The 25,680-nt window shown below is 41.5% G+C and overlaps 2 protein-coding genes across 4 annotated transcripts; both read right to left on the bottom strand.

Moving 5' to 3' along the window:
* Positions 1 to 1,614: 1,614 nt before the first annotated feature.
* Positions 1,615 to 21,088, bottom strand: usp47 (ubiquitin specific peptidase 47). 3 transcript variants are annotated; one of them, XM_076728384.1, is made up of 29 exons: positions 20,763 to 21,073; positions 16,151 to 16,207; positions 14,712 to 14,906; positions 12,840 to 12,956; positions 12,099 to 12,252; positions 11,911 to 12,007; positions 11,675 to 11,820; positions 11,514 to 11,593; positions 9,464 to 9,613; positions 9,175 to 9,270; positions 8,924 to 9,076; positions 8,266 to 8,424; positions 7,192 to 7,323; positions 6,940 to 7,016; positions 6,607 to 6,662; positions 6,261 to 6,373; positions 6,041 to 6,142; positions 5,576 to 5,783; positions 5,156 to 5,271; positions 4,905 to 5,024; positions 3,945 to 4,785; positions 3,548 to 3,723; positions 3,377 to 3,457; positions 3,167 to 3,282; positions 2,969 to 3,087; positions 2,634 to 2,764; positions 2,412 to 2,459; positions 2,163 to 2,293; positions 1,615 to 2,049 (listed from the first exon to the last, which is right to left on the bottom strand). In XM_076728384.1, the coding sequence occupies exons 1-29, from the start codon at positions 20,805 to 20,807 to the stop codon at positions 1,875 to 1,877; spliced, it is 4,191 nt and encodes a 1,396-aa protein (XP_076584499.1). In that variant the 5' UTR covers positions 20,808 to 21,073; the 3' UTR covers positions 1,615 to 1,874. The 3 variants fall into 3 exon arrangements, with proteins under 3 accessions (XP_076584499.1, XP_076584508.1, XP_076584516.1); XM_076728393.1 differs by lacking the exon at positions 16,151 to 16,207 and having other exon boundaries at positions 20,763 to 21,088; XM_076728401.1 differs by lacking the exons at positions 14,712 to 14,906; positions 16,151 to 16,207; positions 20,763 to 21,073 and adding an exon at positions 13,062 to 13,879.
* Positions 21,089 to 21,969: 881 nt separating this feature from the next.
* On the bottom strand, positions 21,970 to 24,242 carry clec3a (C-type lectin domain family 3, member A). Its single transcript, XM_076737771.1, has 3 exons — positions 24,049 to 24,242; positions 23,858 to 23,944; positions 21,970 to 23,143 (listed from the first exon to the last, which is right to left on the bottom strand). Exons 1-3 carry the CDS (start codon positions 24,158 to 24,160, stop codon positions 22,746 to 22,748), a joined length of 597 nt encoding a protein of 198 aa, XP_076593886.1. The 5' UTR covers positions 24,161 to 24,242; the 3' UTR covers positions 21,970 to 22,745.
* Between the last annotated feature and the right edge of the window lie 1,438 nt (positions 24,243 to 25,680).

Here is a 25,680-nt window from a genome sequence, read left to right as displayed (position 1 = left end):
AAGTTTTTTAAAAAAACAAAACATCAAACCTCTTAAAAAGGTGAAAATATGATTTGAGTGACGGTGGGGTGAGTCATTCTGGAGAAAGATCATCATCATCTCCTCACGGTCTACTAGTCGTTCCTTCTGTGTGCGCTGAAAATAAATCTGGTTTTTGTACACAGCTCTGGCTCTGTGAATGGGAAACATGGAAAGTGGCTTGTACCAAGCCACATAACACAGTTCCAGCCAATCAATAGGTGGCGTCGGAGCTCGAGCACAAGACGCGGACGGGGAGGGGGGGGTGAAAAGTAAGAAGGATAGTAAACATGGCATGCTGCCGTGTAATTGCATTGTGAAGGAGAGATGCCAACATTAACAACCTCCTTAAAATGACTCATCCCACCTTTAAACTAAGCCGTTTCAATTTACAGTGACAGAAAAAACTGCAGTTATGAAAAAAAGCATTTTAATTAATTTCTAAAATCATCTTAAACTATTTTCACACAGGATTTAAATCTCAAAGAAATCAACATCATCAACAACAACAACAAAAAAAAAAAGATTTTCTTCAGATATTGGCATTTCTACAGTGAATAGCTGGTGGCAGCATCAGGAGCCCAGAGGGGCCGGGATGCTGAGCTTCAGTCCTCAGACCAGTTCGCCCGGGCAGGCTGAGAAGTCCGACGGTCTATCAAGCAGCAGCAGCAGCAGGTAGAAGCGCCAAAAAACAACCTCACACTCTCTGCCAAAAACCCAGAGAGCGCGCCGTCCCCTCAGTACAACACACGCACGCACGCACACACACACATGCGGATGACACTAGAGATGTACACCCATTTCACAAGGTGGAAAAAAAACAGGACAGAGAAAATCCACTTTCTAAATTCAAAGTTAATACCGACAACAGATGTGTGCCTGGTGCCTCACGAGACCTAATTGAATGATTAAGTCTGGAGCAAAATAATAATTTACAACAAACAAAAACAAAACAAGGGGAATCTTAATATAGTCTACTTGGTTTTGTTTCATTGTACTTTGTATTAAAAGGACTCATAGCCTAGGTATCACCATATCTAGTGGAAGTGATATAGCAGAGGTAAAGCTCCTATAAAGCACAAAGAGCAGCAGAAGGGACGACCCATAACAACATATTACTCTGGCATTATAGGAGCAGAAGAGGAGCAGAAAAGACCTCCATTTACAAATACTTTAATTGTTGCTTTTTTTGATTCTTGCGAATGAGCGACGTCTCAACTTGTCAAAGTCTCTGGGAGAGTGAGGTTAGCCTCGCCAGAAGAGGTGAAACGGAAGGCGAGATAAGTAGTTCTTGGTTGGATGTGCTGTTGCTTTTGAAATATCTGAAGGTGAGCGAAGTAAGATAAGGATGATTTCTCTAACAGAGCAGTGCTCAAACGCTTTGAGCGTATGGACTTACAAGACGGTCACTGATGAATCAGAATCAACACTATTCCTGAAACAGGAGGAGAAACACGCAGTAAAAGAGACTGATGTGAAAGGAGACGGGAGACTTAAAGAGACAGGATGGATGCCCTCCAGCCCAGCTTCACAGTCCGACCATCTCTGCATCCATCTCTGGAGCTTTTACGTTCAATTTGATTTGTCTATACAGTATTTGATTTTTTTTTTTTTCCTGTATTGAATGACTTTCGTACTTCCCTTTAAACTTTACAGTACAATACACTATAGTGCACAATAGGGGTTCTGAGCCAGTCCTGGGGCTCAGAGTGGAGGGTGAGAGCACGTCAGCCTCACAATGCTGCTTGATGTTCAAGTAACTATCGGACCCGACGCTCAGACTCAGAGTCCTGCAGCCTGGCTGCCCTGCTGCAGCAGCCAGACGATCCAAATAACCAGGAGCTGTGCTCTGCGTCTCAGTCCTGCCCCGGGTCCTTGGCAGGGCCTCCATCCAGGTAGATCTTGAGGGCCTTCTCCTTGCGTGGCGAGTAGCTGACACGGTGTCCGGTCTTGAGCAGACGGCTGCTCTCCTTCTTCATCAGCTCGTTGCGCTCGTCCTCCGACAGCTCCATAGGCTCCTCTGTGCTGTGCCTGCACAAAGATCACAGGAATGTGGATTTCAGGTCACAAACATTTAAACTGTGTGTCACACATATTCACCAAGTTGTTGTACGTGAATTAGTCACTGTCTTGAGCTCTTTTACCTGTAGAAGACCACAGCTCCATCGTCACAGATGTACAGAGGCCACACGTTCAGAGTGGACACCTTAGGGTTCCAGTCCAAATCCTGATGGATCTCCAGCACAGAAATATCACAAGGAAATGTTCCTCTGCCCTGCACGGAGCAGAGCAATGGACACTCAGTCAGGGATGGATTACTTTAGAAGATGGGAGACTAAAGTAACATAAGAAGATAAGTAAGTGTCACGTGCGAGGTGCTGCATCTCACATACCTTTGCAAACTCCAGGTTCTCGAGAGGAATATCACTGATTTCACTGAGCTGCAAAAAGATTACACAAAAGGCCAATTAGTCACACTGAATGATACTTACTTGGTAATGGGTGTTGGTTGATCAGGATGAGAGGGCTCTAACTTCCATGTTTTACTGGATGAATAAATTGAACCTCTGTATAAATGATGGAGACAAATTGTGAAAAACTTCAAACAGACAAACCTTCTCCTTGAGTTCTTCTACACTGCTGCTCTCCAGAATAACTTCCTGGAAGGGTCCCAGCTTCATTGTGGCTGGGTTCCATCTCCGGGTCAGAACAGCCAGCTGCGACATGGACTTCATCTTCTCTGGTTCTGAAAACACATAACAGACAGCAGATCAAGCTGTGCTGTAACTGCTTTTTATTTTAACCAAAACTTCACCTGGAAACAAGGACCCGTTTCCCTGCAGTCCAGTTTTATGTGCTGCCATTTGTATCTTCACATCATGTTTCCTCAAAGAACGACATTATAAATGAAGGAATGATTTCATCACTCTGATGTTGCTCTGGGTTTTACCATTGAGAACTTCCAGGAAAACTTCCCAGTTGGAGGAAATGCTGATGTCTTCTTCATAGACATGGTAGTCCAGAAACACTGTTCCTGGGTTCTTCCACGTCTTTTTCCTGAGACGAACCCTGAACACACACGCGCAAAGTTTGGTTAACGCCTACACTTTCTCCTTTTATTTACAAATGCGCAGTAACCACGTCTCACCTGTCGATGTTGAGGTCAAGCTTGCACTGCTCTTTCAACTGAGGGAGCAGCTCCTCTTTAGACTGTCTGACAGTCATGCCCTTGGCAAACACCGTGTCCACAAGGAACTTACAGGGCTGCGAAACATGGAATAATGATTCCTATTTGTGATTACAATGTTCAGCCACAATTTTCTTGAGCGTAGTGAACAGGAAAGTCTTCAGTTCTTACCTCTGGTTCATTCACTAGTAGCTGATACACTTTCACTCTGTATTCACCCTTTTTCAGTGCTCTTCCTAGTCGAATAGTTATCTACAGGAAGTAATAAAATGTCCAAGTTAAGTCAAAAGTCAACAGAGACTACTAAAATCTTCTAAAGCCACTTCCAGAACAGATGCTGACCTTGTTATCATCAGAGAACGATGAGAGTGTTTCATTGAGCCGTACACTCTCAAACTCCTGGTTGTTGGCGTACACCCGAAACACCTTGAACTGGGTGGAGGTGACTCCCACATAGGGCTCCAGGTTCTGTTTAAATGCTGCTAATGTTATTCTCTTGTCCACATGAACCACTAAACCTGAAACAGATGACAAGAAAGAACAATTCAACATTCTGTCTTCAAACACTGAGGAATATTCTTTCACTTGCACAATATTGTCAATGCAACTTCAAACAAGATCTGCAAGAAAACAGTTATTGTGTTTGCCTCTGATGAGCTTAAAAATGTGATGTGAACTTATTTTCCTTACTCAAGGATGATTAATCCTTTAAACTAGATTATAGACAGAAGGTTCATACATTTTTGTGCATCCCACGTGGAGTCATCCTGAGAACACGGCTCTGCTCTGAAGTACAGGTAATGAGCCTCTGCCTTGCTCTTCCCATTGTCGTCGTACTCGCTGTCCGTTCCAGAGTCTTCTTCAGCAGTGTCCCACGTCTCTTTTTTGCCCTCGTGGGCTTTGGAGCGACGGCTACTTGTGATGCTGTGCGAGTCCAAGCCGTTGGCCAGCTGTATGGGCCCGCTGTCGGCATTACACAGTGTGTCACTACTGTGGCTGGAGCTCAGGATGTCGCTGTCCACCGAGCTGGTGCTGCGGTCATTGTTCACCTCAGAGTCCGAGCGCTCCTCGCAAGCAAAGTGGTTCTCGGGGTCGGAGGAGGCTCCGCTGCTGCCTCCGGCCGCAGTCCTGATCCGGTTCTCTAACTCTCTGTTGTCTGCGGCCACACAGAGGGAAGAGTTAGAGTCAGCCTCTTGGGTTGGGGATTCGATATGTTCAAAGTCGCTGGCGTCAGAGCTTTTCTGGCTGTCACTGGTGCTGGAGCCCTGCTGCTGCTGCTGTTGCTGCTGTTGTTGCTGCTGCTGCTGCTGCTGCTGCAGAGACAGATTCTTTAACTTCTCTGTGCTCTCCTCGAGGATAGCCTCCACAGATTTCCTGTTACCCTTTGAGCCTTCAAAGGGCACATCAGAGTCACCGCCTGCTTTTTGGCAAAGAGTCTTGTTTGCCAAGGTACCAGGAGACTGTTCAGGCAGCAAGACCAAGAGTCGGATTGTATTCCCGTGACGATCCAACAGTTTCCACAGGAGCGAGTCAGTGAAAGCAACCTGATGATCTGTGGACTCAGAGCTCTCTACAAAAACCTGATGGAAAGACAAAACACAAAACAGGTCACATTCAGTAGATTTTCTGACAAATTTTGGCACAGTAGGCAATGCAAACAAATGGAAGCACAAAAGCAGGAACTGAAAAAAGTAGGGACCTTGTTACTCCTGAAGAATCCCTCAGCTTTCAGTGTCTTGTTTGGAACATACAGGAGCCGGAGGTCGTTATAGCAGCGCTCCAGGACCACACGCATGGTTTCTGCAGATAACCCTGTAGCCTGGGAAGAAATACACATAACGTTTAAGTCTGCAAGACTGTTCGGATGTTCTCATGGGGGTTATGAACACAGTTTATGAAACTGAACAAGGAAGAGAGGATACAGTGAAGGAACTGAGAAGAGTAGGAAACCTGTGCAATAAGCTGTTTGAATTCAGTGATCGTCTGGTTCAAGTACGCTCGAACGCTGATTGGAGAGGCGATGGTCTCACTCTTCAGATCCACCACATGAACCTTCACCATCACCTCTGCAGAAAATCAGAAGCACACCCACACAGACATTAAGTTATTGTTTCACTTGGTATTTTGACCATCTACGCATCTCCATCTATTACTGATATACAGTCCATTTGCACAGTTGGTCCATATAGTAGAGTCTATACGGTCATGCACTTTGCTCCATGGGCTAGAATCATACTTTTATTTTTAAGTTAATTGCACACAATATACCTGTGCAGCACTAAGTACAACAGTAGGTAAAACAAGAGCCTATCTCCATCTTTCAGACATTCCTAACTGAAAAGTTTGACTCAACAGCAACAGGCTACTGACCTCCGGGTTTGTAAGGCTGGAACACTTGCTCTGGCCTGCGGGTCTCGAGCAGCAAGTCAAACATATATGAGGACTTGACTCCTCCCAGCAGCAGGCCCATCGGTGTGTCCTCCTCACCTTCGTAGGAGCGCTCCAGGTACTCGTGGAACTCATCGTACTTTACCAAACGACAACAGTCGAGAGAGACCACTCCCTCCAGCTCCATCAGCTGAGGTACAGAACACACGAATGACCACAAAAAGTAAACACAGGATTCATCTTGATGAGGGTTCATCCATTTTCCAAAGCTTACTATAACTATTTTTCCAATATTACATTATTGTGTAGTACAGTGGTTGAACACAATAATCTTTGTCTCCTTTCTGGTGCATTTACAGACACTCAACATTCAAGATTTAAAGGCCAACTGCTGATTAGCTATGCTGCTGGAAAATCAGATAATGAAGGATCAATAAACCAACAGACTTTGTAAGCCATCTCTGTTGCTTCTCTGAGGGTTTTGTCTTTGTGTACTTCCAGCTTGCTCTCCATCATCATCTTCACGGGATGCATGCAGAATAGCTTGATCTGAAGGTACAAAGCAGAAGAGTAATAAGAGTTAAAGTAGACTGAAAAGAGAAGCAAGGCATCAACTGATCCTCATTCAGCAGCAAAACACTAGACCTTGAACTGACAGACCATGTACCTTGCAAGTGTTGCGTTCAATCTCCCTCTGTCTCTTCTCCTGCTCTTCAGACTCTTTCTCCTTCTGAACCAAACTCTTTATGTGCTCTGGGAAGTCTTCTGCAGATAAATACTCTGCAAACAGGACAGACGGGGTTCACATTACAACTGTATACTAATTCTAAAACAAGTGCAGTGAAGGCAACCCTGGTGTTAGAAACAGTAAGTTATATGACAACATCAGCATGACCCCATCACACTGAAGGGATGCAGTGGTGTGGTTTCTACTGATGTGGGGCACGTTACAATACTTTAGATGACATGTTCTAACATCAGCCATAAAAGATTTAACTGAAGTTATTTCTTACTTGCATTCCTTGAGGGATCTTTCAATCTATAAATCAGCATATAAGCATTGGTAGAGCTGTAGGGAGAAGATGTAGATGACTTGTCAATGAAAGAAGTGGAACACATTTAGAGAAATTACTGTTCTGTCAGCCCTAAGGCAGTTGTCTATTCCTTCAAAGGGAACATGAGAGAACTAGAAACAAAGCATAAACACGAACCCTCCTGACTTTTCTTTTGAACACACATAAACAAGTCCAGTTCATCATTATTGCATTTCCTGAACAAATGGACTGTATGCATGCGATATGCATCAATCCTGTGAGAGCTGGAGACAGATACAAGAGACAACTGACCTTGCAAAGGCACTGGAATAATAGCCTCTGCTCCCTGAGGACCCCCCATATGTCTTCCTGATATCATCTTGGGTGATCTGCCCAACAGAAATGCACAGAAACATACTGACAATGATTGAACAGATACCACCATGGTAATGATAAGCAGAGTACAAACTGATGACTTGCACTGATACAGTCTGGTGAGCCATTCCGCCCGATATGTAAGTGCTGTACAAGGACAAAGCAGGTTACTCAAAGACCGAGTCTGACCTTGCTCACGTGTTGATCATTGAAACTGTACCACTGGCCATCACTGAAGGATTTGATGCAGGCGTAGTAGTGGCCACCCGCAGCGCTCCCAGAATGGACCATGACAGAGAACAGCTCAAAGGTCAGCAAACTCTGAAAACAACAACCAAGTTGTTAGTGCTCAGCATACAGGGTAAGTGATGCTGACAACAGTTGCAACAGTAAGATATAAGCTTAAGACACGCTATATTTACAGAGGGAAGAGGAAAGCATGTTACAGCGTGGCTCTCCTTAACCACAGCCAGGCTCTGCAGTGGGAGCATTTCACTGCATGTGCCACTGAAAATTAAGACTTAGTGAGTGTGAAAAATTACTTGGTCATACCAGCGACTGACAGCAAACTACATGGATTTGCTAAAATCCAGTAACAAAGCTGTTATCGCTCCTCTTTAGCAAAACGAAGTGTATGAAACATTCAGGTAGAAGTTTCTCATTTGTCACCGCTGCTGACTGTTGAGGTTAACATGTCAAATGGCAGCAGCAGGTCATATCGGCTGTCACTAATTAATGTTAATTCCCTGAGTACAACTCGGCTATCGCCAGGTTTGTGTGCTGTCTGCAAGCTGTTGTCAGTACTCTGCCAAAGATTGTTTAGTGTTTGTAGAACGCTTCTGGAGTCCTAACAAATGCAACTGAGTGACACCTCTCTAGTGGATCGCGTCACTTTACATTCAGGAACCATACACTTAAACTTTCATCTATATCATATCAATAATTTAAGATCATCAAATTTATCATTTTTAAATCAGAACACTCAGTATTTGGATCAAGAAGCTTGTGAAAAACAAGGTGGACTGAATTTAGAAGGCTATGTCTGTTATTTCAATGTGTCAGATTCATATTTAACCAACATTTAGAAGAATATAAATATCAGATCTGACTCAGTATCAGCAGATACCTAATATTCAAGGAATCGGTTCAGGACATTAAAAAAAACTTGATCAAGACATCTAACTATCCAACACACAACGAACCGAGGAGATTAGCAACAAACAACAATACCCATACAGTGTGGTGGATCGTCAAGATGATTACCTTTGGCTTCAACACTCTCTCTGTGCTGCCGGTGCTGTCCAAGCAGATGCCCTCATCCACACAATCATCGGTGGAAAAATCGTTGCTCATCTGGTCGCTGTGGCAACTGCCTTCATTCTCTGCTCCGCTGTCAGTGCAGCTCTCTGTCTGAGGTGACTTCTAGAGAGACGATGTCAAAGCCGATCAAGGAGAGGTGTTTAAAACGACAGAGGCTAAACACAGTGGTCAACCATACTTCACAGGATACGAAGTGAGTTGTTAAAAACTACAAGTGATGTTTGTGGGAAAATGTGTCACATCATCTAACTTCACACGTCTTCTTTTTACTTGAATAGTTCAATAGTAAAGAACTGAAGACACCTGTAACACATCGGGTGTTGCCTTTATGGCTAAAAGGTGTTTGTTGATTTATTTTGCCCTTGTGTTGTGTCATATTACTGCATGTAGAGGCAATATAAGATGCAAAAATAGAATGATCCAGGGGTATCACATGTTTTTCACTCACTACACGACATATTGGTATTGAGAGGATATCAGCATTTCCCTGGAGGGAGGTACCCTGGCTGAATGGTACATATTCCACAATATGGAAAAAAAACAAAACAAAACACATGAATGTAAATCTGATTGAAGTGGAGATTGCCATTTGTGCCCTCACCTCATCTTCCACATCGATGAACGGACTCATGTCAAGCTCCTCTGGGAAAGTCATGCGGTCGTTAAGCTTGATGCGATGCATAGTGGTGTAGTCAAAATCAAACCGCTTCAGCTGGAGTGTCAGCAGGTAGGGAAAGTGCAGAAATCTCAAACCCTGTGTAGGGAAGCATTTATCAAAGACTCAGACAGGTCAACAGCAGAACTCTATCTCCACTGAACATGACTCCCAGGTCACATTTTCAGTACGCTCACCTTCCGGGCATCACATTTCTTTTTGCAGCGTTCACAGAAGTACTGGTTGGGCCCATCCAGAGTTTCTGGTTGGATAAATGCCTGCAAAGCCTCTTCCTGCGGCAGAAAAAAAAAACTGTTTCAGGTATATTTGCATGGAGGCGGAAATAATAAATGGTCATAAACAGTATTAAAAGTACTGCATTTAAGGCCGCCTTGATGTCGCTGTGAATCCCACAGAGTGAATGAGGGTTAAGTGTTTGCTCATGAGTTCAAAGTTCAAAGGAATGAAATGTGGAGAAAAACACACCACACTGCCATAGGCCTGGCTGGCTCCAAAGGGTCGGATCACAAGAGGGATGTCTAGGTAGGTATCAATTCTCCAGCTCTCATAGCCACACTCCAGACAACGGACGTAATCCTTCAGCTTCCCCTGGTACAGCTGGTTGATCAGGTCAGCCTGAGGATATGGAGGCATGAGAGTCAGGCTTCCTCAGCCATGTTTCACTTGTAACAATAGAGCATTTGTTTTGGCAACAGCATTTCCTCTCCCGGGTGCACTTTTTCTAAAGGAGGCAGACAGACTACCTCCCATCCAAAACTGTTAAAAACAGATAGATTAAATAGATTAAAAATGAGTTTCTATTCTTACATTCTTACCACTAGAGAGGCGTTCAAAGTTTGGTCTGATGGAAGGAAATGCCATGTTATCCCTGGTGCAGTGGCCCTTTTAGGACATGTAAAACTCAATTCACCACGCTCAGCATCATGATGTCAGACTTACTGGAGCTCAATTTTCATTGGTCCAAGTTGTATTTTGTCAGCCTCAGGTGTTTGATCTGCAGCTAACATGTTAAAATGGCTGACATGTATGTTAGTAGTGAACATTAACATGCCTGGCTTCTAGACTGATTTTATACATATGGTCAGTTCACTAGTCAAAGGTAGGAGTACTTGTAGTTTGGTGTGGTTGGTCTGCTTGGTTTCGACCTCACAATAGTTCTTGAGGTGCCCCCCTACTGCTGTTAACTTCCTTGCAATTCTGACATACTACTGTGGTTTATGGTACACCTGTGGCCCGTTGCACCAGCTACACCTAAGTGCTCTCATAAATTAGAGTCTAAAGTCTACACTAAACATTACTTTCAGACTATTAGATTCACAATAAAACCTGTGTCAAGGTTCATCTGAACAACTCTAATTAGGTGATAACTATACAACTTTGATCTACAGCTAGTGCAAAGCAACAAAAGTGGCAATGAGTGGTGAAATTTTCAGCTACAACTAATGTCAAATTTAGTCAGGTTAGCATCGCTAGCCCTACAACATAGTGTAATGTTATGCTGATGTTAGTTGTTAGAACTTGTAGTTCCCTGTCATAGAGAATGTGCAAACATACATAAGTATAATTCACTTCTCATCATCCGAGTTATCTCACCTTTCAAAACGATGTGCCATGCCAGCTGTTAATTTACAGAGGACATACTATGGGCTAGGTCTAACATTTCAGTTGTAACTTATGACTATGTTGGAACTATTTCAGCTGGGGCAACCCTTAAAATGTCAGTAGTGCATAAACTCCATCCTAAGTTAGAAATTACATTCAAACTAGGCTATGTTTCAACTCGTGCAAAGCTGGTACAACCAAGTGCTGATCGTTTGTATCCAAACCACCTCCACAAAACGATTGTCGCTCCCCTTTTAGAACTGCAGGTAGCAATGTTACATTCACATTCAGCCATGCTTGTTGCTGTATGTATGACGTCATTAAGTCAACAAGTCAGAATATTGCCATTACTAAAATATCGGTTTTTTTAAATCACATAAAAAGTGTTACGATAGTACTGTGAACAGTTGCATAACGTCATTTGAGGCTCAACTGTTTTCACAGGCTCTGCAACAGTGGCAAACAAATTTGGTGTGTCCAAATTCTAGTTTGGGACTAAATCTTCACGCCATCTGGACCTGGATAAAATGAGTGACGTCATTCTTTCAACAGTTGTCAAACTACCAGTTTTTAATTTGAAATTCACGCGTTCAGTGAAAGCTTCTGAAAAGTGAACTAGAAAAAAATACTAATTATCTACATTATTTTTAACTGGGCTCAATCACATGCATTTATTTTGTGCTAACCAGAGGCTCATGTGTACAGACCACATGGCTGTACATACGAACACTGGATTAAGTGTTTTTCAGTTAAGAACTCACTGATAAGAAACAGCAAACCCTGCGGCTTACTGGCTCAATTCACTTTTCCCACAGTAGGTCTTTTGTTTCCATTGTGGGTGGGAGCCCTCAGACTGGCTGCTGAATTGATGTTTGTTGTTAGAAGTCTAGGAAAACTTCTTGCATTCTCCTACCTGCTCTGTCTGCTTCCACTTTTGCTCCAGGGCATCAAACATGACCCTGCACAGCTCCTGAACATCATGCTGCTGCCAAGCTAAAAACACACAAAAAGTGTAATTAAGTGTACAGATACAGAGGCATGTGAGTCTAGTCACAGGAGCGTTCAAATGCTCACCCTCACTGCTGTCCCAGCCAAAGCTCCGCGTCACATCAGTGGTCTCAATCGCCCGTTTCTTACTCGTCTGCAGCAGAACAAACAGCCTCTGCAGCTGGTAGGGGATGCTGGTGACTGGATCCTCCTCAGACTCCTCAAACTCCCAGCTGAAGTTGGACAGAAGTTATAAAGGAATTTTTAAAGTTGTAATACACAAGTGAAACTCCACCAAAACTTCTACAAGCACAGTTCCTTACTTGTAGAGCGCATTTCTGAACTCTGGGGTCATGAACAGCGTCTGTAGAAGACTGTTCAAATAGCAGGTCATGGCTTGGTTGACCAAGCCCACATAACCTGCAGCATGGGCAAGAGAAAGGAAAGAAGAGGTCAGCTGGGTTGTATAAAAGGGGTAATGTCCATTATTCAACAGGAGACAAATCCTCACCTGTCTCAGACTTGTTGAGGATGGATGAGTAGGAGTAAGATGGACTGCTGTAGTCACCACTGCAGCCTGCAGTGCTGTCTCTCGGTAGGGGCCCAATAAACCGCTCCTGTGAACTGTCATCCAGTCCACTGCTATCTGCTGTTCCTGACTCATCCTGCACACATTAACACACAGAGCGGAACTTTAAATAAAATATCCAAAAAAACCAAAACCAACCACACTGCAGTACACCTAACAATCTCTATAGACAGACATCTGCATCCGATACAGAACCTGTAAGCAAGGGACAAGATTTTTTGTATCAGAAGCATTCTGGTTTCCATTTGCAGTAATGACCAAATCACAGTCAAGCAGGCTTTGGTTGCATGCAGGTAAACAGTCCACGTAGAGAGCAAAAAAAGTGGAATGCATTGGTTGAAATGCAGTTTAGGAGCCCATCTGCACTTATTCATGCATTCATATACAGATATCTTTTTGTAGAGATTAGCCAAATGTCTAAAACGTCTAATGGGCTTGTAAACAATGACCGGTACGTGGAACAGGAAGTCTTGGCCCGGATATCTGGACCAAGACTTCCTCTTCCATGCATCAGCTACACCAGAAGCCCCAAAACACTGGGCACTGCGCAGGCTAAATCTTCTTCGGACAAAAGCCACCAGGGTCACAGCTTTTACACCTAACAACAAAGAATTATGGACATTATTTATGAAATTATGAATTCATTTTGTTTATATCACTCACCGATGCAATCTGGGGCTGCTCTCCATCTTTGTCTGTAAGCTGGAGGAAATTCCGTTTACCACCAGGCTCAAACCCAGAATCTGAGAGGGACATCTCACTGCTGTGCTCCAGTGGTGCCTAAATCACATGAAGAAAAACATAAAAATAACAATCCCTGGACAAAGCAGAACATCAGCTTCAAAACAAGTAGTTTTCTACAGGCTGCAAACTGGATGAACTCACAAAACTTAGATTCCCATTGAACTCATTTTCGACAAATTCTCTGTGTTGACGCAGACAAGGTAAGTAGCTTGAAGCCAACATGTGAACAACGCTGCGTAGCAGAAGACTTTCTGTCTTTCCTCTGGGCGAGCTGAGGACAAGCAAGCAAAGTGCTGCAGTGGAAACATACAGTGGCTTAATCCACTGACCTACTCAGTGAGATAACAACAGACACAGCACCTGGGCTTTGGCCTGGGTCAGCAGCAGGATTAGCCTGCGCTCATTTAAGAAAAGGGAGTAGTATGTACACAAACAAACAACACAGAACAAACTCATCGTCAACACTGAGTGAACACATTAACAATGCATTCATTCTAAAGTTGTCTGTGCAAAATACGAGAGTCATCTCTCTTAGCAACACCATTTCTTTGTAGCAGAGAACAAATGGTGTGGCAAAATCCATTTCTGAACACTGATAGCATGAAAAAAAAGAAAAACCAGCTGCCTGTCCGACTTTCAAACATATCTCTACCACTATCAGCTCCACTGAGGTCATGCTATGGTGACACACTCCTTCCATTGTAGAAGTGGTCGGGGCTATGTGCTCAAACATAAACTTCTTATAAGTAGAAGATAAGTGGACAGCAACTGCAAACACGACCGTGATCGTGAACTCCACCAGAGTTCACCTGAAATACTTGAACTCAGCTACACCAAATCAAAACATTAACTTAAAGCTGCACCAATTCATTTATTGACCAATTGGGGTCAGCAGAAAAGGCTACAAATGCAGCACTGATATACTATCACCTTCTAAAATTGTTAAAGGACAAATGAGCAAACAATTGACAAATAAGTCCAATACTTCCTTTTTTTCTGTTGAGCGAGATATCAGGCTAATTAGGTGCTAAATATCTACTATTTTAACCAGTTTGTCTGGTGGTGAACAGATGGCATAGTGTGTTTATTGGGAATCTCCCCTAAACGACTGACATCATCAGCAGAGAAGCCGTGCTGACTTAGGCAGAGGAACAGCATAGCAGGTTGTAAACTTTTGCTTGTGTCAAAATTAGCATACTATAAAATGAAGTGGGTGGAAACAGAGGGCAGGCAACGCAGAGCCAGATGCCGGTACAGCCTCCTCTGCTGCCGTCCAGTGAGACTGACTCTTTGGGTGACAGCCACACAGAAGAGACAGACACGAGGACTCTATAAAACAACTAAGACCAGGACCTAAACTTTTTATTTCTCAGACTGAAAATTCTGATTCAAGTACGGCCCTAGTCTTTAGAAGAGATAAAAACAGCTGCTGCTGATCCAATACCTAAACATTTTTTATCCTACACAAACCTAAGCTATCTAGGCTATTATATAAATACAGAGCGTTGGCTGCCAAGCTGGATTAAGGGAACCATGTTTTTGTGTGACCATCCAAATCCAGTAGGATGGGGGAAAAGGCTCCTACTGATGGCAAACTTCAAATTATCAACACACAATTAAATGCAACTTTTACCTTGACTTCACATTTTTGATTTAACAGCTATCACAAAGCTTCAGCATGAACCCGTCTGAGATACATAATTGCACTGACAGTTGTGTAGATTTATGCAGAAAACCATTATCACATGTTGGAGGAAACAAGTGAACGTCTAGATGAATGAATCTCCTAACCATGTCTGGCACATTTCCCCAGGCAAGGTCAAAAGTGCCTTTCACATATCCCGCTTTGTGGGCAACATCTTCATAAAGTTTGGAGAGGGTGGTGGAAGCAGGCAGGTTGAGGGTGAGCCTCTCATTGACCGTCTTTGCACTGGTGGTGTCTTGAATTATACACAGCACTCTGGGCTCTTCGGCTGCATTTTGGATCTGCAAATCAAGAGGAAAAAGAGAAAAAAAAAACACTAGTGTGATGCTACATTTTCATTCTGTATTTTCCATTTTAAGCACTGTGCACTGGTGAAAAGCTAAATGTTAGAAATAAATGCCTTTACACATTATTAGAAACATGCCAGTCCACAGAGGAAACATACGACCTCATGTCATGCCTCAGTGCTGATGTAGCCTCCACGTTAGCAGTTAAGTGACATTTCTCAAAAGGATACAGCTGGATGTTGAACTGTAATACATTTTTGCTACCAACAGAGATGTGTCAGAGCAACAAAACAAAAAAAAAATACCAAAAGCTAGAACAGAATGTCTGGCCAGGTGTGTACACTTGTTTACTTAATATTTGATCAGAGAGTTCTAATTTAAATGAAAATATTGCCAATTTTAAACTATGTTGCATTGATTCCTCCAAATACGGCATTGCCACATTTTAGAATCTAAAGTAACAACTTTGCTACACATGACTGGACAGGGCCACTTGCAGGGCAGTCACTGATCTTTGGTTACAATTTTCAAAACAGGAAAACATAAGACAATTTCTCTGATGTCAAAAAATAATAATAATAAAATAAAATAACTAAATCAGGCCATGCAATTGCTCACACATGCTTATTTTTACTGTAGAGCACACAGTGTAATTCATTTTCAAGGAGGAGCAGGATGTTCAAGACACCACAAGTCACTTCCTCATCTCAACACTCCCCACAGTTTGATTTCTGATTGGTCAGGTATGTACTGTACCTGTTAAGGCTCAAATGATTTGTAAAGTGAGAACTAATATAAAAAAAAAAAATGGAAGAAAACTGGCAGAAAACTTCACTCTGAAAAGATGATGCCAGGCCAGCTGCTTTAACTTCAGGCACTGGTGATTAACTATAAAATGTTTTTATATCACTGAACTACTGTATATAGGTACCAATTCACTTGGTGCCAGTACCAAATGAAATGTACTGGTATGTTGATGGGTATCTAAATTTTAGATGATACTCAACATTACATGTGACTATATTCTTACAGAAATGTGTTTAAAAGGACTCATCTTCCAGTATGCGATTAAAGTGGTCATTATTTCATTGCATGTCTCTTATATTTGATAAAGCTGTTTATGACGCTGACTCTTTATAAAAGAAAGGCCTGATCTGATCATCAGGTTGCTACTTCATGCATCCTTTTAACACCATGCATTAGCACGCTCTCCCACACCACACACAAGGCATGGCTACCTGAGAAATCCTCTTCATCTCATCAAAAATACTCTGTCTGCAACTCCAAAACAAACCCTAATGATATACAGAGAAAGTTGGGGTGGAGAACACAACAGGGAAATAAGTAGTAAAACATATGTGTAAAATTTGTGCTAAATGCAGCTGATTTTTAGGCCTACATCTACCACTGTTTGGCTGGCAAATCAACCTCTTGGCTGGTGAAAGGGTGATGATTACAGGCATATATTCAAGTTTGTGATCTTGGCAAAATGCAACTGACAGGTCCTATAAAGAAGCTGCAGCTGACAACACACAAGTGTATTATGAGATTAAAGGTTATTTTTACCGTGGATATAATCACCAGGTGCTGACATGAAGCCACATGTACTGCAAAGCACAGGCTGTGTTTCTTTACAGCTGTAACTGATTCTAAACGGCACAAAAATAATGATACACTACACTGTTGTGAAATGTCAGTATCCATGAACACATTGTAATGTAATGTAATTACAACTGCACATGGCAATGCACAAAAATGCAGATGCAGAGATGCAGGTAAGGAGATAAACAACAGCCAAAACTCTACTTTAAATACCATTTACTGTAAATGGCACAATTGTGGCCACAAAGCTGCATCTTGCACCATCACCTCATGGTTCTGCCTTGTTCTGATGCGACCTCCCACAAAAATGCCAACCTCTGACTTTTCTCCCTGTCTTTCTCCAGCCAAACCCCAAATTTGCCCACATGTGGTGCTTTGGACCCTGCATTCAAAAGTAATATGCCACACATTTGAATGGACAACCACATTCAAAGTTCTTGAAAGTAGTGAGAGTGGCTGGTATAGCTATTGGGCGCACTAACTGTTGACGGCAATGGAAAAAAACAGATGAAGGCCTGACAAATAACACTTGACTGTCAGTAGAAATATGTTCTGCCAAATGTTTTTTGTTGTTTTAAATTGTAGCTCAATAAAATAATTTTGTTTCTTCGAATTGCTGACTTGTTCAGACACCACTGGCAAGCCTGGCAGTGAATGTAAAAGAAGTGTGACAGAAGGTTTAGACAGAATGGTAAAATTTAGTTTCCACTTGGAGAGAGATTTCTTGGCAAAGTCAAACACGATGCAGGTGGAACAGTGCTCTGTGTCAGCTTTCTACTACCACCCTTAATAGCAAACACCCCAAAAGATTCAAAGAAAAACATCAGGAGACTCCACAGGGGGCAGCAAAATCCATTGTGATGGTGGGGGAAAATGTCTCATGTTCACTGCCTGCTTGTTTTTGGCTTGTTTTGACTTGTACTAGCAGAACAGACCAAAATGCAACACCTTTGAAGGTATTCACTTTCTTTCACATCTTTTTATACATATTGCTATTGACTTAGCAACACAGGACCCTCCAATGACAATGTAGCAATTTTCTCATAGACTTAACTGGAAAAAAATAATGATTACCTATGACCGCCTTTTTACAAATAATCAAAGCCAATTCGGCAAATGAAGATGCATCATATAATCCAACATAATTGATATGTTGTTGCTTGTAGCTCCAAAGTACTTCAAAGATACCAACTACACTTCAAAGTCACTTACAACAACAAACTAGGAAGCACAAAGAAAATGGAAAAATTAAATAATCAGTTACCTCAACAGAATGTGGTGTGAGGCAATGCTAAATTACACAGAGGCATTATTATCATTTACTTGTTAACAGGATTTGATGTTGCAGCTCTCGCTGCCATAATGCATGAAAAACATTCTGAAAAATATAGCTTTTAAGAGATAAGACAGCTATCTGATACACCCAAGACACATGAAGTGACTACATGGGTCTAAGGATGTATATCCATACAGTATGGTGACATTTGTAGCAGGTTTTGTTACCATGAATCTACACAGCAGGACCAGGACAAACACAAAGCCATTCAGTAGCCACCCATTAAATGTTACGTGGTTGCATGTACAAGTCTGGTTATGTGACCATAGTTCCTAACTAGGCATCTCGCCTCAGAAATGTTTCATTTAGTTGAACCCATGGCATCAGCAGACTGCTCTGAGTGATTTTTGGTGACCCAAGACAATGCACAACCACTGCCATCCACTTTCAACACCAAACACCAGCTTGTAGACAGTATGTGAATGCTTGATGTTGTGAAGTAGCATGGGATCATTGGTTATGTAAGTTCAGAATTCAACAAAATACTTAATATAGGTTGAGTCATTTTTAGACATTTTAGTGCAGAACAGTTACTTATAACACCTTTAATTACCAGGACTACTCTACCTACACTTGAGCTCATGTCTCACGCCACAGCATTAGTCAATAATTTGCCATCGCCACTGATTTCAGCAATAGAACTTAATGGAACAGTATGGAAGATTTAGTGGCATCTAGTGGTGAAGTTGCAAACTGCAACCAAGTGAATACCCCTGGACTCACACCTCCTTTAATGAGTATGTAGGATAACCTGCAGTGGCTGTGAAACTCGTGCAAAAAATGAAAGATGTTCTCTAGAGTCAGTGTTTGGTTTGCCCCTTCTGGGCTTCTGGGTGAGAGGACCCGCTGCCTCTGTAGATACGAAGAGCTCATTCTAAGGTAACACTTCAATTCTTATTTTCAGGTGATTATACACTTGTGAAGACATACTTACAAAAATTATATTCCATTATTATGATTTCACTAGGTTTTATGCTCCTGTCTTACCAACATGTCTACAGACCTGAAGGACAGTCTGATGTAAATCTTAATGGCTAGCAGATTTCATTATTTTGTTGGGGGGGATACAAATAACCACAGCAGCAAAAACAGGCTTTCAGGGAGTTTTCTAACTTATTGCACTGTTTTAGCGTGTGGGTGTGACAGATAAAGCTTACACAAAGATGTAAGATGATTGTTAACATTTGATGTAATGTTTGGGGTTTCCACCTTAGGCTATATATTTCTATGTGATTAACTTAAGAAATAGTTTATCATGCATATATGAATACCCAAATATGAAATCTACAGAAAGATAAAATTCGATAATGAAGAGCAGGGAACTAAATGATGTAATTTCACCAGCAATTCTTTTTTTAACCAGTCACATTATTTTTAGAGTGCTGAAACTTTCTCTTGCATTGCTGCCAAAGAGAAATGTATGTATAGTAATACAAAAAACAATATCCTCCTGACACGTTCAAGTCATCCTTCCTGTTATAGAAGCCTAGCAAAGTTTTATTAGGTCCATTAGTAATCCATTAATACCTTGTGTAGCTAAAAGCTACACGATTACTACGAAATATGAAGTAAGGGTGTGCAGTGCTGCATCATCAAATACAAATTTCCCTCCAGCCCTAATATCAACGTCTGACGTCCTATGCTTGATGTATGACTGCAGCTGACGTCAATGCAGCCAAACTGCTGTTAAAAAACACCCATAATTAAATATTGCACTCAAAATGACTTATAGCAATCCTATAGATAAACGCAAAGTATGAAGTAACATGCCATGGCAGTAGTACGGTCTGGGACGTTTACGTTGCAATTTCAGTTAACCCCAGTCAACATGTCAACAAGCAAATCAGCATCTAGAAAACATGAAGGGTGTTGACAGAGGCTGGAGATATTTAGCTCTTTTTCATTTCCTTGTGTGGAAAACATGATAACTATCGTACCGTCGTAAATTAACTGATTTTTAAGCAACGCTTGTATATCGCACGTTGATGGTAGCTAACAAACAAGACAAACAGGATATATAATCAAGGGCTGCATAACTTATCATCATGACGAATGAGTTGGGCAAAGATGTCGAAATGGGAAGGGCGAACATATTTATTCTGACATTAGAGGCACCCAATAACGTTAACATTAACGCTAACGTAGTGTTTTACATGTCTGCATCTTCATGAGCACCGTTAGCTCGTCAGCTCCGCTAACACTAGCGTTAGCTTGCGAATTCCACTAGCTAACGTTAACGTTTTTACAGTAAAGCTACAAGTAACGTTACCATTCAAAACACGCTGCAAACGGGGACTCAAATATGCATTCTCAAACTAGCAATAGGGATTAACGCTGCCTCAACACTGGCAGGAAGGTCCGTTGCTGTAATATAGTTACTGCCATTTCGTTTAGCAACTTCAAAAACATCTAGATTAACTACAGTTGATGTCATTAATCAGACTTAAAGGGCTAACGACATTAGCTAGCCAAATTCTATTAGCTAATGTTACTTGCAAGTTAGCTAACTAATGTTGACAAACGTCGTCTTCGTCTGTCGACCGCAACATTTGAAAAGCTCTGGAGCATTTGATGATCAGAAAGTCAAGATCGAAGTCTAGATACCTTACTGATAATTATTCTAAAGCTTTAGCTACCTACATAAACTCACTTTGTATGAGATGCGGTGAAACTAGCAGCTAACTGATGTTAGCTAAAACGTTAGTTAGCTAGCCATGTCATGATAGGCCGTCCAAGTCATGTTTAGCTAACTGTTAGCAGGTAAGAGTTAGCCTCTAAATTATAAACCAAGATCGCAAACTCCCAAAGTAGTGCAAAAGTTTTTCCATTATTAATGAGCATGGTCTGCAAGGGTAACAGCTAACAGCCAGAGGTTGATTCCCCGACCTGGGCTGGGTCTGTGATAACCTCACCTCTTTGGGTACGAACTGGTTCTCCTCGCTAGGCACCATTTCCATTTGTGCGACAGTTAGACAAACATCTATCCGGACAAGGATGTCAGCGAAAAAACTTTGCAGTGGTAAACACAAACATGGTTTGTGTCCTGTTTGTTGTAAGTTTGGATGCTTGGATAACAAAATTAAACTTGCCAAAACTTGTAGGCTTATCAAAGTGATCGCAACACTTTCGGTTACACTACCCAAGCACAAAGTGTCCTGCTATATATGGAGAAAAATGGCCGGTGTTTCACTCCGCGAGACTTCACTCAGGGAGCTTTGGCGTCACCTTCCAGCCAGACAAGCGTGCGTGATGTGTGCGGACAGGATGACGTCGGGCTGTGTGTGTGTCTGCGTTTTTAAAAAGACAGCGATGACAGAAACGCACAGAACAGGGCATTAATGGTTTAGCATTAGCGTGTGAGAGACCGACGCACGACGGATGTGGGTCAGTTTGGCACAATTCGAACGAATACGCCGCTTTCAATCTGATCACAGCAGTTTTTAAGAATTAAATAGTAAGTGAAATGGACAACACGGTTTCATGATGGATTTTTTTTTTTTTTTTTTTTTTTTTTAAGAAATATTTCACAAATTTACTCGTAATTTTATTTAAATATGGACGATGCACAGGGTCCCATTGGTCATCTTGTCCACGTGGCCAACCCTTGCATGCACAGAATGTGCAACAAGGATGAAAGAAAACTCACATGCACTGAAGAAAATGCTATGTACTGCAGAGCACACCTTACCAAAGACTGGGTAAAAGACCAAGAAAAGAAAAAAGTCCCTCCTGAACCTCCTAAGCAGTATTTATTTAAGTAATATAAGACACACGTAATATTTAATTGGACATTTTTGCACTGTTGTACACTGTTACTACACTTTTCATGTAAGGGCCTGTTTTTGAGTGTTGGCACTGCATTTGAGTCCTGAGACACAGACATGGTTTCGGGGGTGAAGGGGTTCAGTGCACCAAAATTATAATAATAATAATTGTAAATGATTTGAAAAATGATGAAAGCATCCAGATAGTAATAGATAGATAGTATAATAGAATAAGGAAATAAGCATAGCATGAGTAATTTCCTCATTGTTTGTTGTAATCAAGCAAGTGGACATCAATGCCAGCAGAGGCCAGGATTTACAGATAATTCTGGTAGAGATGGTAAAGAGGCCAAAGTGGGAATAAGAATAGCTTTATTGCTGAGACAACACACATGCTTTTCATTTGATCTATTAACAATACCAAAAATATCAGTAAGTCCCCCAGAGTTAATTTTCTATTTTATGATGATATTCTGATATGATGCCTCCATTGTGATCAGGATGTAAACCTTTTTATGTACAGTGCAGTGAAAATGTTTGCACACCCCTTCAGCTTTTGCATAATTTGTTGCACTACAATATCAAATGGTTTAGATTGTACAGATAACGCCCTACACCTGCAGCATCATGAGAGCTTCGCTGTTGCTAAGGCCACATAGTCAGGTTGTAGCTAAAGGTCTGAACACTGTTTACCATTCAGAACTGTACATGCTGCCTTTTTAGCCAATAAATCTGATAACAAGAGGTATATTTACAAAGTGAAACAGTTGTAACAAAACAACAAAAGCTTAAATTTTGGTTTATTCTGTGTAACTTCTTACTCCTCGTGCTGTTCATTCATCACTTGAGGATTTGGGACTTTGCATGAAGTGAAGTAACCTGATGTCTGATGTCACATTATGTCCCTGATTATCTAATGATTACAGTTACAAATGTGCATCTACAACCTCATCATCGACCTAATTAATAACCATAGAGACACGATTTAATATAAGAAATGTCATAATACAGAGCCAATAACAAATCACGTTTCCATCATGAATTAGCACTGACTGGACAACTCATTTTTGCTCAGTTTTAATTAATGATGATCATCAGATCATCAGATTGTCAGCGACCACTGTGTCTCCTTTAGGGAATGACATATTCACAGATGTACTTTTTGAGGCTGCGACACACCTCATCATACCACTTTCCTTGTGCAACCACTGAAAGAGCAACACAGCTCTCCCTCTTCGTTCCTGTGGGCTGCTTCTTGGAGCGGTCCCAGTTGAAGTAGCTGACTGGCATGCTGTTGACATCAACATACTGGCCTTCTTTCACTATGTCTGCCACACCGATCCAGAAGTCCTTGGATCCTGCAGCACTCCTCTTTGCATAGTCTCTCAGTTCATTGTTTTCCATCATGTCCCGCGGCATTGCAAGAGTTCCTCCTTGTGCAATGCAGTCTTCATTCGCTTCATGGTAATGTCTGGGTTCCTCAATTGTAAGATAACACTTCCTGTGAGCTTTGATGCCACGAAGACAGACTGAAAATACAAAGCACTTAATGAGTGAACTGATTTGTAATGTAACTACTGTATATTGTTTTCAGAGAGTTCAAATCTATTGCAATGTTTAGTTCCCCAGTAATAGGAAAATAATTGTTATAGGCATTACCCAAAAATAATCTTTTTTAATACTTGCAAAGTGTTTGAATCTCCAACATTTTTTTCTCCAACATTATCATAATCATATTTGCACACTAACATAGTATGGAGAAAAAGAGGGCATAATAAAAAAAAAAATTAACATCAATAAATAAATACACTTATGTTATTTTTATATCATCAACTGTTGTACGTCTTATAAAAAAGAAAAACAAAAGGAAAAACAAACAAAAAAGGCAAAATTAGAAATGAAAAAAATCATTTAGATGTTTTCACATTCTCAATAAATTAACTGTTACTTACATTCCTCCACTTGTGGAATTTAACTTTTTCCTTTACACTGTAATGGATGCTATGAGTGCTGCTGCCCTCTGCTGGTGACTGATGTTCAAACTCTAGTTTTTAAGTTTCCAGTTACCTCTCAGTTGTGAGCACACTCTTAAAGCAACACATTAATAAAGCCACCTAAAATCAGAATTAGATTATTAACCAACCATTTTATTTATTTATTCTCAAAACAAACACACTGAAGACTGCAGTAATCTAATGCCATCTCTTTGTTTTTCACCTTCCTTTTTCTAGTGAAGGCTGTACCTGTCTGCAACGCCTGCATCTCTTTCAGTGAATTCACCTCCTGCCACAACCTCTCAAGCTGGGACTTCACACCATCTTCCTCTGCAGCTGAATGTTGACAAAGACGGAAGAAAAAAAAAAAAAAAAACAGGTCATATGAGCATCGGTGGCAGACACATTATTTACGAACCATGTGTGATGTGCATACTTACCTCCAGACTGACGAGGGGACACGGCCTTCCTGGTGCGGGATGGACGGCCGGAGCTGAAGTGGAGCAAAGAGAAGCAAAGAACGAGGAAGACAGGCAGGGCCAGGCGTGCCATGTCTGAGGCCAGTGGATCCTACAGGACAGGACACAGTGGCACACGTTGTACTGCTGTGCAAGGAAGCGAAAACACTGCTGGCTGCTCAATATATACTGGGCCCTCTGTGTGCCTTTCTGGGTACTCTCCCTGCATTGGCTCCAACTCTGTTTGTTTTTGTCCAAACATCAGGAGGAGGTGAGAGAGGTATAAGGGTGGAGTGGTAAATAATGACTTCCTTGTGTCTGGCTTTTGATAAATATTTGCTTGGGACAAGGTGCACTGAGCAGTATTCCCTTTCATTTCACAAACAAACTGGAAATTCATTGACTGCTTCACTATTACAGAGTGTTCTCCACCCCATCCCCCTTTCCATGTCGCTTTTGGACAAGCGGAAAATAATGTTAACACCTTTGTGTCAACTCAGAAAAAAGTGCCAACATGTGTGAACTGTCAAATGCTACAGGCCACAAGTGAAATGCAGGATTTAAGTCTAGTAAGTGGTATTAATTACACTATCAAGGGTTGAATGTACAACTTTCAATGCATGAAAACAAGTAATCGAATAAATTTTGCTGCTACTCATACACTGCCTATTCAGTGTTTCAATCACACAGACTTCCAGTTGTATAATCTTTAAAAACAAAGCTGCTATTAGAGCCGAGGAAGTCCAGGTCCCAGCTCTGGTGCAGGCAAAGTTATTTTTAGAGTGAGATGTTGTAGAAAGATGGGAGGAGTGAGCTAAATATGAAAAACCACTGGGCATATGGGCTCAGTATAGCAGTACAACTCTCAAAAGCACCTCACGTGTTTTCCCATTTTATAACCTTCAAATTGTACATTTCTAAGCATGAACTTTAAGACAGATCTAAATGACATGTTTCCCCCCTCAGTGAAATAACCCCTAGAATGTACTGATTCTAACCAAACATGGATGTTAATGAAAAACTGTGTGATCATTTCATTGGCTGCAATTAATAAACCTACTACTCCAAGATGATCTTCTGAGTATATACTGTTTTCCAGAAAGTTCTAGAAGCTGTGTCTTGAAGTGAAAAGATGGGAGATACATGTTAATACAGTAGAACTGGTCTTGTACTGTAGCTTACTGTTGGCTTTGTTCGCTCTTCCGATGCAGCCTCTGCTAACACTTCTCTTTTCATCTTGAGGCACACATGAAACCAGAGCTAGCCGTGAGTTGAGGATGAGACAGACAGCTACTGCACTGAGGGTCAGTAGGTCTAGTTTCATTAGTGATTAATGATCACATACATAGATCTTCACATAAAAGTTTGCATCTATTCTGCCAACAGTACATAAATGGATTCAGGCTGGATTTGAAAATCCCTTACTTGGTTGCCATCTGGTGACAAACTGGGGCTATGCAGAAAGTGAAGTATACTCTTAAAATATTGCAAATATTGAAAGGTAATGTACACTGACGGGAGGGACACGTTTTTTATGTGATACGGAGATAACTGCCTCCGGGGAGGGTGCAAATCTCATGTGAAGCTAAATCAAACAATCAACAAAGAAATCGC

Source organism: Chaetodon auriga, chromosome 1 (assembly GCF_051107435.1).
Source record: "Chaetodon auriga isolate fChaAug3 chromosome 1, fChaAug3.hap1, whole genome shotgun sequence".
Taxonomy (NCBI): Eukaryota; Metazoa; Chordata; class Actinopteri; order Chaetodontiformes; family Chaetodontidae; genus Chaetodon; species Chaetodon auriga.
The sequence above is the reverse complement of the archived record's forward strand: the minus strand, read 5'-3'. Positions and strand labels throughout refer to the sequence as shown.

Coding starts and splice junctions, on each gene's coding strand:
- usp47 (XM_076728384.1), bottom strand. CDS start 20,807: ATGGAAATGGTGCCTAGCGAGGAGAACCAGTTCGTACCCAAAGAG. Junction 9,614..11,513: donor AGTGGAAGCAGACAGAGCAG/GTAGGAGAATGC, acceptor CCATATCCTCAG/GCTGACCTGATCAACCAGCT. Junction 5,784..6,040: donor CAACAGAGATGGCTTACAAA/GTCTGTTGGTTT, acceptor TCTGTACCTCAG/CTGATGGAGCTGGAGGGAGT.
- clec3a (XM_076737771.1), bottom strand. CDS start 24,160: ATGGCACGCCTGGCCCTGCCTGTCTTCCTCGTTCTTTGCTTCTCTTTG. Junction 23,945..24,048: donor GTCCCCTCGTCAGTCTGGAG/GTAAGTATGCAC, acceptor GTCAACATTCAG/CTGCAGAGGAAGATGGTGTG. Junction 23,144..23,857: donor GATGCAGGCGTTGCAGACAG/GTACAGCCTTCA, acceptor TTGTATTTTCAG/TCTGTCTTCGTGGCATCAAA.